Source organism: Gopherus evgoodei, chromosome 3 (assembly GCF_007399415.2).
Source record: "Gopherus evgoodei ecotype Sinaloan lineage chromosome 3, rGopEvg1_v1.p, whole genome shotgun sequence".
NCBI classification, from domain to species: Eukaryota; Metazoa; Chordata; order Testudines; family Testudinidae; genus Gopherus; species Gopherus evgoodei.
This window is the reverse complement of record NC_044324.1, coordinates 212503701-212520955: the sequence shown is the minus strand read 5'-3', so window position 1 is coordinate 212520955 and position 17255 is coordinate 212503701. Positions and strand designations below refer to the sequence as shown.

At 45.0% G+C, this 17255-nt stretch overlaps 1 protein-coding gene across 2 annotated transcripts in view; it reads left to right on the top strand.

Moving 5' to 3' along the window:
• The window catches only part of ISM1 (isthmin 1), a 55648-nt gene extending 38724 nt beyond the window's left edge, over nucleotides 1-16924 (top strand). For both annotated transcript variants that reach the window (XM_030557992.1, XM_030557991.1), the window contains 3 exons: nucleotides 2804-2947; nucleotides 8345-8434; nucleotides 14781-16924. In XM_030557992.1, coding sequence (XP_030413852.1) covers nucleotides 2804-2947; nucleotides 8345-8434; nucleotides 14781-15298 — 752 coding nt within the window. In that variant the 3' untranslated portion in view covers nucleotides 15299-16924. The remainder of the gene's footprint in view (nucleotides 1-2803; nucleotides 2948-8344; nucleotides 8435-14780) is intronic.
• Nucleotides 16925-17255: the final 331 nt, after the last annotated feature.

Here is a 17255-nt window from a genome sequence, read left to right as displayed (position 1 = left end):
ATTTTTAGTGTAAGGATAAGTACAAATTTAGAACCATGTGTGCAGTGATTTGGAAGCTAAAATGTAACTGGTGGATAAATGAGTGGGAACTACAATGTGGTCATGTTTGGTTGAGATATAAGTAAGGCAAGCTATATTGACTCGTGTAGGGAGTGGCATAGATAGCAAGAACATTTTGTGTGTGTAATTCTGTTCCAGATGTATCATGGGGAAAACAATTGTTTTCAGTTTGTTGTATGAAACAATTGCTGAAAACAGAAAGTAAAGAAATAATTCATCCTATCACATTGGTCTATAGCTGCACATTTTGGGATGACTGCTGGGAGGTGATTTAATATGCACACTATGGCAGTTGCAAGTGGCTCAGAGCCTCTAAGGATGAAGCTGTAAATCAATATATACTTAATTAAGTAGGGCCCTACCAAATTCACAGCCATGAAGAACATGTCACAGATCATGAAATATGGTCTTTCTTTTGAGCGCTTTTACCCTATACTATACAGATTTCATAGGGGAAATGAATCTTTCTCAAATTGGGGGTCCTGACCCGAAAGGGAGTTGCGGGGTGGTGGGGAGGACGGACACAAGGTTATTTTAGGAGGGTTGCAGTATTGCCACTTACTTCTGTGCTGCCTTCAGAGCTGGGCAGCCAGAGAGCAGTGGCTGTTGGCCAGGTGCTCAGCTCTGAAGGCAGCGCCCCGCCAGCAGCAATGCAGAAGTAAGGGTGTCGATACCATACCATGCCACCCGTACTTCTGCTCTGTGCGGCCGGAGGGCTGTCTGAGGGTCCTAGCTCTGCCGGAAGCAGTGCAGAAGTAGAGATGGCAATACTATACCATGCCATCCTTACTTCTATGCTGCTGCTGGCAGTGGTTCTGCCTTCAGATCTGGGCTCCCGGCTAGCAGCTGCCCCTCTCCAGCTATCCAGGTCTGAAGGCAACCATGCCAACCTTACTTCTGCGCTGCTGCTGGCAGCGGTTCTGCCTTCAGAGCTGGGCTCCTGGCCAGCAGCCACCGCTCCCAGCTGCCAAGCTGTGAAGGCAGTGCCCAGCCAGCAGCAGCACAGAAATAAGGGTGGCAATACCATATCGTGCCATCATCATTACTCTCAGCCAGAAGCCGCCGCGCTCCAGCTGCCCAGGTCTGAAGGCAGCACTGCCACTAACAGCAGCAGCACCACAGACGTAAGGGAACTATACCACAGCCCCCCCACACACAGACACAATAACCTTGCGAATCCCCACACACAACTCCCTTTTTGGGTCAGGACCTCTACAATTACAACACAATGAAATTTCATATTTAAATAGCTGAAATCCTGAAATTTACGACTTTTAAAATCCTGTGACTGTGAAAATGACCAAAATGGACCGTGAATTTAGTACGGCTCTATACTTAAGGTTTTAGGTAGAGCAGCATTTCAAAGCAGTGGTTTCATTCCCTGTCATTCATGTTGCATCATCTACACACACAGAAGCTGTAGTGTACTGTTTCAGCCCTAGTTTCCCTTGTTTTGATTAGGTTTGAGTCTAGAGCCTTAACTAAGAGAGAGCTTGTTTGCTGAATTTTATATTTAAATATGTGCAAAAGTAGTGAATATCGTGGGCCAGAATTTTAAAGTCTTTTCTTCTTGTACCTGTATTTGTGGACAAATTTTAGTACTGCAAAAAGATGTACAGTGCTCTGCCACACCTAAGGACATCAGTGTTAAAAGAAGATTTCTATTCCCAGTGCAGGGTCTCTAGGCTAAAACACCCATCTTTAACAGGGTTTATTATCCATGTTTTTTGTCCACACAGGCAGTAAAACAAACCATGGTATAAAATAGACACCTCTAACCCTGGCAGAAAACTATGCACTAGCCCAGTCCTTTACATAGTGAGAGACAAGAGCTTGGTTGGTCTTCTCGCAAAGGTGTAACCCTGAAGTGGCATGTTTGATATCGGGAGTGAAGGCACACTAGGCAGTACACTCTATGCTCTGGGCTTCCCAGATTAGTTCGTGGAATGTTTCACTTAATTTGGGCCCAGTCATGTTCTTATTATTTGTACTGTGGTAGTGCCTAGAAGCCGCAGTCATTACAGAACAAAATGCTGGTTCCTGACCCAAAGAGCATTTAATGGTGAAGGATCAGGCCCTCAGTGACAACAAATAGTCATTTAGTCAGTGCTATAATATTTTTATTACCATGGGTTTGAAAAGAACATGTAATTCACTGTGTCAAAGTGACTTTTTCTATAACATGTTAGCTCTCTTGCTCTGATGTGTGGGGAGATTAAAGAATGAAACTGAAATATTTCCACATGCAATCAACTACCCAGACAAAATCCAACCTGCATTCTGTTCTAAAATCAAAATCAATTAAGTTTTGAATATCTTTGTGTGCTATAGATATCTTTGGAGGGGTTTGTTTGAGGGGTGGGGAGGTTAAAGTAAATGTTTTTATTACATATCTGGTTGGTTTGTGATCAGAAAGCATATTCCTACTGATGGAAAAATAGTTTAAATAGATGTTTTGTTAGTTCATGACCCAGCTTTACAGCTGAAGATTCTCGGCTGCTAAAAGGTCAAAAGAGAGGAAATATTTTTTCAAATAATGTTGCATGCACGTCCCTGAGGAGAGGCAAGTGTGAAAACCATTTAAACAGCAGGCTTAAGCCTGGCACTCAGCCCAGGTTTCAGGTAGAGACATCTGGATTCCATTCTTGCTATGCCTACTTAATAAAAACCACCATCTAGACAGTAGTTTTTGGTAGTAGGGTTTTTGTTTTTCATTTCCTTCCTCATCTTTGTTCCTGTATAGATTATATTGATGGAGAGGGAGACTGGAGCCCGTGGTCCATTTGTAGCGTAACCTGCGGGAATGGCAATCAGAAGCGAACCAGGTCCTGTGGATATGCCTGCACAGCCACAGAGTCGAGGACATGTGATAGGCCAAACTGCCCAGGTATGGTTAACAAATGGTCGTTGTTTTTAAAGAAAGAACCTGAATAGTTATTAGAAAGATCATTGGGGACAGAGCACTGGGTTTGGAGGGCTTCACCATACACGGTTAAAGGCCAGCATCACATTTGGGCCGTGGCTGGGTAACAGTGCTATTAAAAAGTGGTGTTCCTGAAAGTCACTTATTTCGTATGTGAACTACCCTAAAATGTAAAAGGCAGACCTGGTATTTTAATGTTAATGTACCATGTCTGTCTTTTACGTTTTAGGGTAGTTCTATTTTTATTTTTAAATTAACAAAGCATTTGTTATTAAATCCAATGTTGTCCCCTATAAGGGGTTAAACTTGCTACAGAAAGTTTCAGTCTAAAGGCAAACATCTTTTGTTGCTGCAGTTACTTCTTGCCTACCCGACCATTCTGCATGTCACAGGACTGAAGCGTTTTTCCAAAGAAATGTGCACTCGTTTCACCTAGAATGCACTTGTTTTTTTTATTTTAAAACCGCCTCATTACTATTATTTGAAAATAAGAACATACATTGCAATACATTTAATGTGTATATACTTGCCATAATGTTAGGAATAATGGCTCCATATTAGCTGTTAATATGCCCTTTAAAATATCGTGCCAACTGTCTACAAAGTGGCTTTAGAGAAGTGGTTCTCAAACTAAGGCCAGCACTTGTTCAGGGAAAGCCCCTGGCGGGACGGGACAGTTTGTTTACCTACCACATCTGCAGGTTTGACCGATCGTGGCTCCCACTGGCCGCGGTTTGCTGCTCCAGGCCAATGGGGGCTGCAGGAATCAGTGCGGGCCAAGAGATGTGCTGGCCGCCCTTCCTGTAGCCCCATTGGCCTGGAGCAGCAAACTGTGGCCAGTGGGAGCCGCGATCGGTCAAACCTGCAGATGCGGTAGGTAAACAAACCAGCCCGGCCCTAGTTTGAGAACCACTGCTCTAGAGGAGATCTGAAACATGGTCTTATACACTAGATGTTCTACTCCTGGGGGAATTCTGTGCCACTGCGCATGTGCAGAATTCATGTCCCTCACAGATTGCTTTGCTTCCCTGCAGAAAAAAGACTTTCTGACAGAAAAGCAAAGGGAAGGTGCAAGAGCACCACTCCCTAGCTGCGCAGGTACATTGTTCTAGGCACCCAGAGCAGCCGGTGGAGACAGTCAGTGGCTCCTACCCTGAGCTGGGATCAGCTGCTAGTGCTGGCTGGGCTGGAGGCAGGAGAGGATGGGATTTTCTCTTCTCCTGTAAGGACTGGCTGGGGCTGTGTCAGACCCACCCCTAGGAACCTCCCCAGCTGCAGAAAGCTCAGCATCCTCTTCTGCTTCCTGCCCCCCATCACTCCTCAACTGCGGGGGGAGGGGTCACTGTACGAGGAGCTGCTCCCCCATCCACCCAACTCCTGTGCATCTGGACCCTCCCATTCCCAGATATCTCCTCCAAGCCTCACCCTGTACTCCCAGAACCCCCGAGTCCTCCATATCCAAGCCTCACCCCATTGAAGCTCAACCCCTGCATCTGGAGCCCCTTGAACGCAGACCCCGCTGCCTCCAGACCCCTCGCTTACCCGGACCACCCCCCACTGAGCTCCCTGTACTCAACCCCCCACCCTGATGAGCCCCACCTCCCTGCACCAACCTGAGCCCCCACATCCAGACCCCCATGCCACTGACCCCCAAAAAGCTGCACCCAGACCCCCACCCCACCAAGCCCTACTCCCGCAGCACCCATACCCCCCTACTGAGACCCACACACCCAGACCCCTCCTCTAAACCCCAACCATTTTCACCTGGAAGCCCCTGCAGAATCCCATTGCCCCTGCACCTGGAACCCCCCCCCCCCATGAGCCTGTGTGCATCCCGATCCCCCCACACTGAGCTGCCTGCATCCAGATTGTCCCACACAGAATCCTCTCATCCTCACACCTGGATCCCCCCACACTGAGGCCCTCCACACTTGGATCCTGCCTGCCCCACACCTAGTGCACCTGGCAAGGCCCCAGGGTGTTTCTGGGGCAGGCCCAGTCCTTGTGCTGTGTCAGGGTCGGGTGCAGCCTCACCACTGAGTCCGCCTTCTGGGGGTGGGAGATCTCCCACCTTTGTGTAGCCAGTGCCCTGTGCTCCCCACTGCCATACTGCAGCCTCTGCGTTTGTTTATTGAGAAATAAAGCTTGCCGAATTTTAAAATATTGTGCACAGAATTTTTAATTTTTTGGATGCCAAACTTAGGCACAGAATACCCTCAGGAGTAATGTTCTAAAGAGCTGCTGGAGTTTGAGTGAAAGGATTTTTGGGTTTTTTTTTAATAGACATTAAACCACAAAGCTCCTGTCTCTTATTACAAACCAGCAAGTCTAGAATTAAGGCTAAAATGCCATTCATCCATCTCTCTCTCTGTGTCCATTTTGCCTACAAATTGGAAAATTCTCAAAACCGGCAGGCTTGGCCCTTCAATGCCTGTGTACCACAGGGCAGATTAAGGATGTGGTTTTAGCTTGAGCCGCGTGTTGAGAGGCTCCTCTGCTTATTCATATTAATCCACATTTGCACAACCCATACAATGATGCAGCATGGAGGGTGATGCATTGGAGCTGTATAATTACACCATGGAGAGCAGTATGGTGCATCCACATAGGCGCCGACTCCGTGGGTGCTTTGGGACTGGAGCACCCATGGGGAAAAAATGGTGGGTGCTAAGCACCCACTGGCAGTCCCACTACCAGAACCTCCCCCTCCCCCCAGTGCTTCCTGCCCGCTGGCAGGCCCCACCGATCAGTGCCTCCCGCTCCCTCCTAGGGCCTGCCACAGATCAGCTCTTTTGCAGCAGCAGGAGGCACTGGAGGGTGTGGGGGGAGAAGGAAGGACACAGCGTGCTCGGGGGAGGGGGTGGAACTGGGTGGGAAAAGGTGGAGGCAGAGCAGGGGTGAGAAGAAGCAGGGTGGCGGTGGGGCCTTGGGGGAAGGGATGGAGCTGGGGGCAGGGCCTGGGCAGAGCCAGGGGAAGCACCCCCCCAGCAGATTGCATTTCACCAACATTTAGCCATGTTTAGCTTCACAATTTGGATGGTAAAGGAAGTGAAAGACCTGAAATAGCTATAAAATCCTAAGTATGAGATCAGATGTTGCCACTGGCATTGCTAGAGATTTTTAAAGTCACTTGACAAGCAGTGTTTGGCACTTACTCTCTCACATACACACCCATCCATCTCAGGATGTTAGTTGCTATTTGCTAGCCGCTGCAGGAAATACACTGACTATCTCACACACACACAAGTAATCTGCTTGTTGAACATTTTCCCCCATTCCCTCAAACCTGAACAACAATAGGTTAAATCCAGAAGAGGTCACCATCTCCCAGATCTAGCCTCAGGTATTTGTTACCATCTAGCATCAAACCATGGCAGACTTGAAAGAATATATTATGTTACATTACAGACACCTGAGCTCAGCGAGGAAAATGTAATACGCTCTTCGAGTCTCTGCTGGTATTTTTAAAATGACCAGAGCAAAGCTCAGCTTCTACTGTCAGCAGAACCTCTGCAGCGAGTTATTACCTTGGAAGGATTCTGGGGTATCTATTATTCTGCATCTACAGCTGCAGTTAAGGCAAAGCCCTTACAATAAATTATTGTAAAAAAAAGCCTGAGACTGTTTTGAAGCTCTGCAAGGCCCTGGTTTGTATTACTGTCCACCAGTAACAAGACCATGATGAAGTTTGCTGGAGAGGGAATGGAAGGCTACATTAACCACACAGTTTTTGCATACTGAGAGTTTTCAGGGCTTACTTTTGAAATATATGATGCAATGGAAAAAAAAATTACTTGCTTAAATGCTTCTTTGAAGGGCTTTCATTTGAAGAGAATAGTAGTTAGCTAAATAAAATAGCAGCAAAAGGGTGTTCATTTGAGCATAATACAATTAGTCCAGTAGTGACCATGTTTTCACACCTTTTTTGTTATTCTATGGTTCTCTGTGCTAATGACAAATGCTTCACTGGAGCTTGCCAGGCACCCCTAGTTTCTAAGATTTTTGAACCATTATCTACATATTTGTCTCTTTCCTCCCATCTCCTTTCACTCCTCTAGCTGCGGAAGAAAATGTAACTGAAGAGCAAAGCATACAATACATTTTCAGCTTGTTGGGGCAGGCGCTATTGCATTTACTCAGTGTAAAACATTTGGTACCCTGCCAACATGTAAACATGAACATATTAGCAAATCTCCATCAGTTTAAAAGGTGGAGCAGAGGTGGTCTCCAACCAGTCCTGGAGTCTGAAACAGCAGTGCTGGAATGCAGGACCATGGGAGGCCCTGGAAGGGAGCAGAGGGTTGCTGAGAGGTAACTGGGGGAGCTGGGAGAAAGATAGAGGGAGCTGAGGGAGGCCTGGGCAAGCAGGGAGTGACTCTCTATAGAGCTGGTCCTGTCCCTGCCTCCCCCTACCTGTGCCAGGCTCCTCCCTTCACTATCCATGTGGTCCTGCTGCCAGACTCCAGCTCCACCCTGGGCTTCTGGCAATTCTGTCCCCTGACGTTCCCCTGGCTGGTCCCCCACTCAGGCCTAGCATCAGCACCTGCTGGCTCAGAAGACTCTTTGCAGCTGGGGAGAGAAAAGAGCCACTTGATCTGGGACCATTGCTGTTCCAGCTCCAAAAAAAAGAATCATAGATTATTAGGGTTGGAAAGGACCTCAGGAGATCATCCTGTCCAACCCCCCGCTCAAAGCAGGACCAATCCCCAAATGGTCCTCTCAAGGATTGAACTCACAACCCTGGGTTTAGGAGGCCAATGCTCAAACCACTGAGCATTGGCCTAGAATGTGCCAGATCAGTGCCAGATCAGCATTTTGGAGCATTTCAAAGCAGCTGGCACACAATCTCCAACGGGTTTCATATTCCACGTTGTGCTTTAAAGCTTTCACTAAGAAATTTCTCAACAAGTTGAGATGTCATCAACCATCCCTAACACATGCTAGGAAAAAGATATCTGGATACATAAACTTGGCCACCTAATCAAATGGATGGATTTTCATTGGTACTGAGCACCTGCAGCTTCTATTGGAATTCCTGGGAATTACTGGGCAGCTTTGAAAAATCAGGCCACTTAGTTACATACCTAAATAGAAATTTAGGTGCCCTAACTAGAGCTTGGCACCGAAGTTTGGTGCACCAGCCTTTGGACTGGCTATTTAAAGGCCTGCCTAGCAAGTATACCGGTTATCTACAGGGACTCCACAAGGTCAGCCTGTTTCCCATCATTATATTGTTAATGTTTTCCTCCAGCACTAAATTCAACAGAGGCAATGAAATCAGAACTTTGGTGGTTTGTTTTTGTTTTTCATTGTTGTTTACTGTTAAGGAAACACATCTATTAGTTTGTGTTTTGTCTTTAGGGATTGAAGATACCTTCAGGACAGCTGCCACAGAAGTGAGCTTACTTGCAGGAAGCGAAGAGTTCAATGCCACCAAGCTATTCGAAGTTGGTAAGCAGCTGGCAGTCTAGTATCTCTTACTGTAAAGAGACGAGCTCCTTTTAGGATTGTTTTTTAAACTAACACTATAAGATTTGGGCTCATACACCTCTGTCTTGAACCCAAATGAGTCATATTCCAAATGGCTGTTGATTCTCATATTGTTAAGGAACAGAACTAGACCTCGGAATATCTTGTTTCTATCCCTAGCTCTGTCACAGGATTCTTTTTGAATAACTTTCCGCAAATTACCAAGTCAGTGCCTGGGCCCCAGTTTCTCCAGTTGTAAAACAGCGATGCTGCGTCCTTACCTTACAGCAGTGCTATAAGGCTCAATGTCAACAATTTTCAAGCACTTCAGTATCCTCAGTTGAAAGGTGCCATAGCGGCACTTTATTCATGATCATTTTTGTAAGAGTTACAGCTGTTGATGATGTGCGGTGGATAATTTTATGAACAATAATAGCATTTGTAGCTATGGATGGCAAAATAGGGTCAACCAAATCAATCCTCAGGGTATGAGCTGATTGCTGTATGTAACTTTCTTCCATTCATGTACAACAGTGCACATAATGGGCCTTGTGTACTGTGAGGGTTTATCCCCTACCATCGAAGCATCAGGGATTGGTCACTTATGGAGGTAGGATACTAGACAGGGTGAATCAACAGTGTTATCTGGCGTGCCAAATCCTAGTGTATGCTTGTAAGGCAAACTATAGTACTTGTTTCCAACCGGGCATATGACTTAAATGTACAGCAAAATGACCATAGACTCATAGACTCATAGACTCTAGGACTGGAAGGGACCTCGAGAGGTCATCGAGTCCAGTCCCCTGCCCTCATGGCAGGACCAAATACTGTCTAGACCATCCCTAATAGACATTTATCTAACCTACTCTTAAATATCTCCAGAGATGGAGATTCCACAACTTCCCTAAGCAATCTATTCCAGTGTTTAACTACCCTGACAGTTAGGAACTTTTTCCTAATGTCCAACCTAAATCTCCCTTGCTGCAGTTTAAGCCCATTGCTTCTTGTTCTATCATTGGAGGCTAAGGTGAACAAGTTTTCTCCCTCCTCCTGATGACACCCTTTTAGATACCTGAAAACTGCTATCATGTCCCCTCTCAGTCTTCTCTTTTCCAAACTAAACAAACCTAATTCCTTCAGCCTTCCTTTATACGTCATGTTCTCAAGACCTTTAATCATTCTTGTTGCTCTTCTCTGGACCCTCTCCAATTTCTCCACATCTTTCTTGAAATGTGGTGCCCAGAACTGGACACAATACTCCAGTTGAGGCCTAACCAGTGCAGAGTAAAGCGGAAGAATGACTTCTCATGTCTTGTTTACAACACACCTGTTAATGCATCCCAGAATCACGTTTGCTTTTTTTGCAACAGTATCACACTGTTGACTCATATTAAGCTTGTGGTCCACTATGACCCCTAGATCTCTTTCTGCCATACTCCTTCCTAGACAGTCTCTTCCCATTCTGTATGTGTGAAACTGATTGTTCCTTCCTAGGTGGAGCACTTTGCATTTATCTTTATTGAACTTCATCCTGTTTACCTCAGACCATTTCTCCAATTTGTCCAGATCATTTTGAATTTTGACCCTGTCCTCCAAAGCAGTTGCAATCCCTCCCAGTTTGGTATCGTCCGCAAACTTAATAAGCGTACTTTCTATGCCAACATCTAAATCGTTGATGAAGATATTGAACAGAACCGGTCCCAAAACAGACCCCTGCGGAACCCCACTTGTTATACCTTTCCAGCAGGATTGGGAGCCATTAACAACTACTCTCTGAGTACGGTTATCCAGCCAGTTATGCACCCACCTTATATTAGCCCCATCTAAATTGTACTTTCCTTGTTTATCTATAAGACTATCATGCGAGACCGTATCAAATGCCTTACTAAAGTCTAGGTATATCACATCCACCACTTCTCCCTTATCCACAAGGCTCGTTATCCTATCAAAGAACGCTATCAGATTAGTTTGACACGATTTGTTCTTTACAAATCCATGCTGGCTATTCCCTATCACCTTACCACCTTCCAAGTGTTTGCAGATGATTTCTTTGATTACCTGCTCCATTATCTTCCCTGGCACAGAAGTTAAACTAACTGGTCTGTAGTTTCCTGGGTTGTTTTTATTTCCCTTTTTATAGATGGGCACTATATTTGCCCCCATCCAGTCTTCTGGAATCTCCCCCGTCTCCCATGATTTCCCAAAGATAATAGCTAGAGGCTCAGATACCTCTTCTATTAACTCCTTGAGTATTCTAGGATGCATTTCCTCAGGCCCTGGTGACTTGCAGGCATCTAACTTTTCTAAGTGATTTTTTACTTGCTCTTTTTTTACTTTATCTTCTAAACCTACCCTCTTCCCGTAAGCATTCACTATACTAGACATTCCTTCAGACTTCTCAGTGAAGACCGAAACAAAGAAGTCCTTAAGCATCTCTGCCATTTCCAAGTCTCCCGTTACTGTTTCCCCCTCCCATTGAGCAGTGGGCCTACCCTGTCCTTAGTCTTCCTCTTGCTTCTAATGTATTGATAAAAAGTCTTCTTGTTTCCCTTTATTCCCATAGCTAGTTTGAGTTCATTCTGTGCCTTTGCTTTTCTAATCTTGCCTCTGCATTCCTGTGTTATTTGCCTATATTCATCCTTCGTGATCTGACCTAGTTTCCATTTTTTATATGACGCCTTTTTATTTTGTAGGTCACGCAAGATCTCAAGGGTAAGCCAAGGTGGTCTTTTGCCACATTTTCTATCTTTCCTAACCATCGGAATAACTTGCTTTTGGGCCCTTAATAGCGTCCCTTTCAAAAACTGCCAACTTTCCTCAGTTGTTTTTCCCCTCAGTCTTAATTCCCATGGGACCTTGCCTATCAGCTCTCTGAGCTTACCAAAATCCACCTTCCTGAAATCCATTGTCTCTATTCTGCTGTATTCCCTTCTACCCTTCCTTAGAATTGCAAACTCTATGATTTCATGATCACTTTCACCCAAGCTTCCTTCTACTTTCAAATTCTCAACAAGTTCCTCCCTATTTGTTAAAATCAAGTCTAGAACAGCTTCCCCCCTAGTAGCTTTTTCAACTTTCTGAAATAAAAAGTTGTCTGCTATGCAGTCCAGGAACTTATTGGATAGTCTGTGCCCCACAGTGTTATTTTCCCAACATATATCTGGATAGTTGAAGTCCCCCATCACCACCAAATCTTAGGCTTTGGATGATTTTGTTAGTTGTTTGAAAAAAGCCTCATCCACCTCTTCCACCTGATTAGGTGTCCTGTAGTAGACTCCCAGCACGACATCACCTGTGTTTTTTACCCCTTTTAGCCTAACCCAGAGACTCTCCACACTTCCGTCTCCTATGTCCATCTCCACCTCAGTCCAAGTGTGTACATTTTTAATATATAAGGCAACACCTCCTCCCTTTTTCCCCTGTCTATCCTTCCTGGGCAAACTATACCCATCCACACCAACATTCCAGTCGTGTGTATTATCCCACCAAGTTTCAGTAATGCCAATAATGTCATAGTTGTATTTATTTATTAGCACTTCCAGTTCCTCCTGCTTATTACCCATACTTCTTGCATTTGTATATAGGCATCTAAGATACTGGTTTGATCTTGCCTCCCAGCTTTGCCCTGACCCTCCTTCCTCTCTGCCATTATAGCCCGTGCTCCCTCCTGTTTCCAACCCATCTCCCAGGTCTTGTTCCCCACTTATCTGTGGGCTTTGCTCACTTGTCCCCGTCGAACCTAGTTTAAAGCCCTCCTTACTAGGTTAGCCAGTCTGTGCGCAAATAAGGCCTTTCCCCTCTTTGAAAGGTGAACACCATCTATTCGTAGCAGTCCTTCCTTGAATAGCATCCCGTGGTCGAGGAAGCCAGAGCCCTCCTGGCGACACCATCTTCGCAGCCAGGCATTCACCTCCACGATGCATCTGTCTCTGCCCGGACCCCTACCTTCAACAGGAAGAATCGAAGAGAATACCACCTGCGCTCCAAACTCATTAACCCGTACTCCCAGAGCCCTGTAGTCACTCTTGATCTGCTCAGTGTCACACCTCGCAGTATCATTTGTGCCCACATGGATGAGTAGCATGGGGTAGTAGTCAGAAGGCCGGATAATCCTCGACAATGCCTCTGTAACATCTCGGATACGGGCCCCTGGCAGGCAGAATACCTCCCGGGATGAACGGTCAGGGCGACAGATGGGTGTCTCCGTCCTCCTCAGCAGAGAGTCTCCAACCACCACTACCCTACATTTTTTACGAGTGGTGGCAGCAGACCTCCCAACCTTAGGGGTACGAGGCTTCACCTCCTTAACTGTTGGGGGTGATTCCTTCTCTCCTGTATCAAGAAGAGCATAACGGTTATCTTTTACCACAGCAGGAGGGTTCGCAGCAGCGGTGGAGCACTGCCTGCTGCTAGAAGTAACCAGCTGGCTGTGTCCACCCTAAGCCTCCTCCTCCACTGGTGTGTCAGACACACCCTGAGGCATCTCCTCCTCCACTGGTGTGTCGGTAGTCCTGTCAACTGGGACAGCTACGTCAGCTGTCTCCACATGGATACTGTCCAGGAATTGCTCATGGATATGGATGTTCCTCAGCCTAGCCACCTCCTCCTGTAGCTCTCCCACCTGCTGCCTGAGAGATTCCACCAGTAGGCACCTTTTACATTGGATGCCACCCCCAGCCTGGATATCAGTAAGTGGAAATTGCAAATTACAATCTTTGCAAGCCCACACCAGAATCTGGGTAAAAGCATCCATGCTTTGATGCTCTGTCTGGCTACAGGCGCAGGTGGAGGAGACAGAAGCAGTGCTGGCACAGGTGTTGCGGGTCCTCCTCACCATTGTAAGCCTCCCTCTGTCAAACTCTCTCAAATTCCCGTCTACAGCTCCCTGTCAGCTCTGCTCTGCTATAAACAGAAAGGTTTTGGATGTGGCTCGGTTTATAGGTTCAGGGGACCAATGGCTCACAGATGAGACCGACAAGGGACCCCTCCTCCCTTCCTACCCCCCTTCCAAACTCTCTTGCAAAACTCCCTGTTAGCAGCTCCTGTTCACTAAGCTCCCTGGTCGCTTGTGCGCAGCTTTATAAAGCCCTGGCCTGAGTGAATGCCCCGCCCACTGGTTAAGGCTCAGCCAGTTACCGGAGGCTTCTAGCTTTCAAACCTTCCTAGTAGCTCCACCTCCAACACACGGTCCTTCAAACAAACCAACCAAACAGACTGACAAACACAAGCTCAGCACACAGCAAGTAACCCCCAAACACAAACACTGCAGACAGTCACTTACCCCACAGATGCTGTATGTGCTCCTCCTTCACCTGGAGAACTCCCTTGCAAAACTCCCTGTTAGCAGCTCCTGTTCACCATGAAATCGTTGAGTCAATATGTTTGCAGTATAGCTTCAGGCCCACACTTTGCTCACCTTACTCATGTGATGAGAGCTATTGAGTGCTGATGACATAAGTAATGTGGAATGAAGCCCTACGTGTGGGACCAGACCCCTCGTTTGAGATGATTTGGCCCACCCCAAAAACCCAAATGTTCTACTCTGGTCACCCCTCCATTCCACACCAAAATTCATAGGTCTAGTGCCATTTGACCATCCTAATTTACAGACATTGTCTGATGGTACATCATGTAATTGACTGCTGTAGGCCCCTCTCTATCTTTGAACTGCAGCTGCTCAAAAGATCCTTTTGGAGAGGCAGAGGACATGGCAAGGGAAAAACAAAATGAAGCCCTAACCAAAGTATTTTTCATGAATACAAGGCTCTGCTTATCATCTTGGAGTCTTTAGTTTCATTACAACCCAGTTGAGCCTCACATAACATTTCAGAACCCCCAAGTGGTGGTACAGGAAGGCTGTGATCTTGGATTTGGAGCTGAGGGTCAAGAGCTAGGGCTGCCAGCTTCTATTCACAATTCTGATTCATTGTTTAATCTAGGGCAAGTCACTTAACCTCTCTGTGCTTCAAGTTCACTCACTTGCAAAACTGGGGTATGATATCTATTGTACTTCACTGGGCTGGTGCCAGGTTTAATTGAAGTTTGTAAGGCACTTTGAAAGCCTAGTAAGTGCCAAGGATCCATGTCGCTATGGCAATGTAATTCACAGTAGGAGGATGGCCTTTTCTCATCATATTTTGCTTTCTTGTTTCTCCAATAACAAGATACGTCACCACACTGCAAGCAGGCATGCTTTATAGCCCTTACTTGGTTACAAAGAACTTTCTCTCATTGGTTATCTTCATTGTGTTATCTCTGTAGCTATATCATTTAATTTACATGCTGCGTAATGTACCTTAAGGCATTTTCATCTCCCCTCCTCTAACAGATACTGATAGTTGCGAAAGATGGATGAGCTGCAAAAGTGAGTTCTTGAAGAAATACATGCACAAAGTGGTTAATGACCTACCCAGCTGCCCTTGCTCCTATCCCACAGAAGTCGCCTACAGCACTGCTGAGATCTATGATCGGATTAAGCGGAAAAACTTTCGCTGGAAAGATGCAAGTGGGCCAAAGGAAAAATTGGAGATCTACAAGCCAACAGCCCGATATTGTACCCGCTCTATGCTTTCCTTGGAGAGCACAACTCTAGCTGCGCAGCACTGTTGCTATGATGACAATATGCAGCTGATTACTAGGGGGAAAGGGGCTGGTACGCCAAACTTGATCAGCGTAGAATTCTCCGCAGAGCTCCATTACAAAGTCGACATTTTGCCTTGGATTATATGCAAAGGAGACTGGAGCCGATACAATGAAGCACGGCCCCCTAACAATGGTCAGAAATGTACAGAAAACCCTTCAGATGAAGACTATTACAAACAGTTTCAGGAAGCAAGGGAATACTGAAGGGATTGTCCTCCTCAGACAGGAAGATGGGGATCGTTTCCATAAAACTGCATTTGCTGCATTATCTATTTGAAATAGGGTTGGTCAATATCTTTAGTATGAGTGTATATATTTGTATATAATACGTGTGTGTTTGTGTGTGTGTGTGTGTGTAATTTATATATGCGTATATTTCACACACACACACACACACTTCTCTGCATACAAACATACACAAAACCTTTAATGAGAGAAGCTTATAGAGCAATACAATGCATTTTATTTCAAAAGAAAGAAAACACCCAGGAAAAAATAGTGTGAATAAATTCTTGCTGAATAAAGGGCTTGATATTGATTTTTACATCAGTGTAAAGCTCTGATCCTGCTCCCATTAAAGTCAATAACAAAGCTCCTATTGATTTTAAATGATGCACGATTGGTCCCTAATGGCAGGGTAAAGCTAGGGGAAGTGAAATGCGAATCAGGCTCAAAGGCCCTGATTCAGCAAAGCACGTAAGCACATGCTTAGATCTATCACTGTACAGCAAACCACTTAATCACATGCTTAAATCCATTATAGTCAATGTGACTTAAGCATGTGCTTAGAGATCAGCACATACTTACCTGCTTTGCCATATGGACAGTTTTGGGGGGGGGGTTTGTATGAGGGCCAAAGAGCCTAAACTCTCAAACAGTTTTTATATGTAACTTATTTAATATAAACACAGCTGTTAAAAATAACACTTTCTCTGGAACTGTATTAATGAAAGTATTTAATCGTATCTCTAAGAAGAGGGGAAGGATTGTTGGGAGGGAAAGCTATTAATGATTGGAGGAGAAAACAGGTAGAAATGCTGGAGATCAGTAAACCAACGCCAACATTAATCATTCTTATTGAAGCTCCCGTTGCCCTTCCAGTCACTCAGGTGTTAGCTGTATATATGTGGTAAGGTTTCCAGGCGATGCAGCTGCCATGTTCCTTTGGGCTACATCAAAAGAATCTAAAATAAGGCCTTGGATTCTGCAAAGACATATGACTGTGCTTAACTTCCCATACTGTGAGTAGTTCAGTGACTTCGATGGGACTATGCACAGGGGCGAAGCTACAGCTGCTATGAATTATAATAGCTCCATGGAAGAGAATGGAGTCATGACAATTCACACCAGTAGAGAATCTGCCACACTGTGTATAAATAAAGAAACTGTGTAAGTCAGTCTTTGTAGGATCAGGGGCTAACAGGCCATAATTTGCTGAGGCTGAAGAGTGTACTTAAAAGGAAAAGAATGTTGACAAAAAACTAAGATATCCCAGTTATCTCCTAATTCCTACATGTAATTAGAAGGGTTCTGCTATAAAGAAAGAAGTGCACTTTTAAAAAAAAAAAAAAAAAAAAGAGAAACAGAATATAGACTTTTGAACATATTCACTGGGGTACAATAAGTCACCTTCTTACTTCTTTGTCCTGACTGCACAGTATTATACAGAAAAAGCTATTCTTTAAAGAGTTTTTTGGGGGGAAAGGGATAAGGAGTTGTTCTCAGTGATTTTAAAAAACCTGCGCATTATTTTTGTAAAGTATTTATTAAAATGTTGTTATAACTCATGCAATGGGCGTTTTTAACATGCCGGGCTTCTGTAGTTGGAATGTGATGGCCAGGAAAGAGACTTTTCTAGGCAAATGTTTAACTTTCAGATCTCTATGAAAAGTGAATCTATCAATAAAACCACAGTTAAACAGTTGGCACCTGCATTCTCATTAAAAACACAAAGAAAATTACAGTGTGCGAAAAGGAGTAATAAACACTTAAATTAGTGTGTCGGGAACTACACTGCTAGCTAAATTTAGCTCATTTGAGTCCCAGTCAGTCAGTCATGCATATGTACTAAACATGAAACCTTACCCACTGGGATTCAGTTTATTGTACGAGAATTAATCAGAATTTAAAAAGGAAAATAGGCAGACCTCTTGGTTTTATC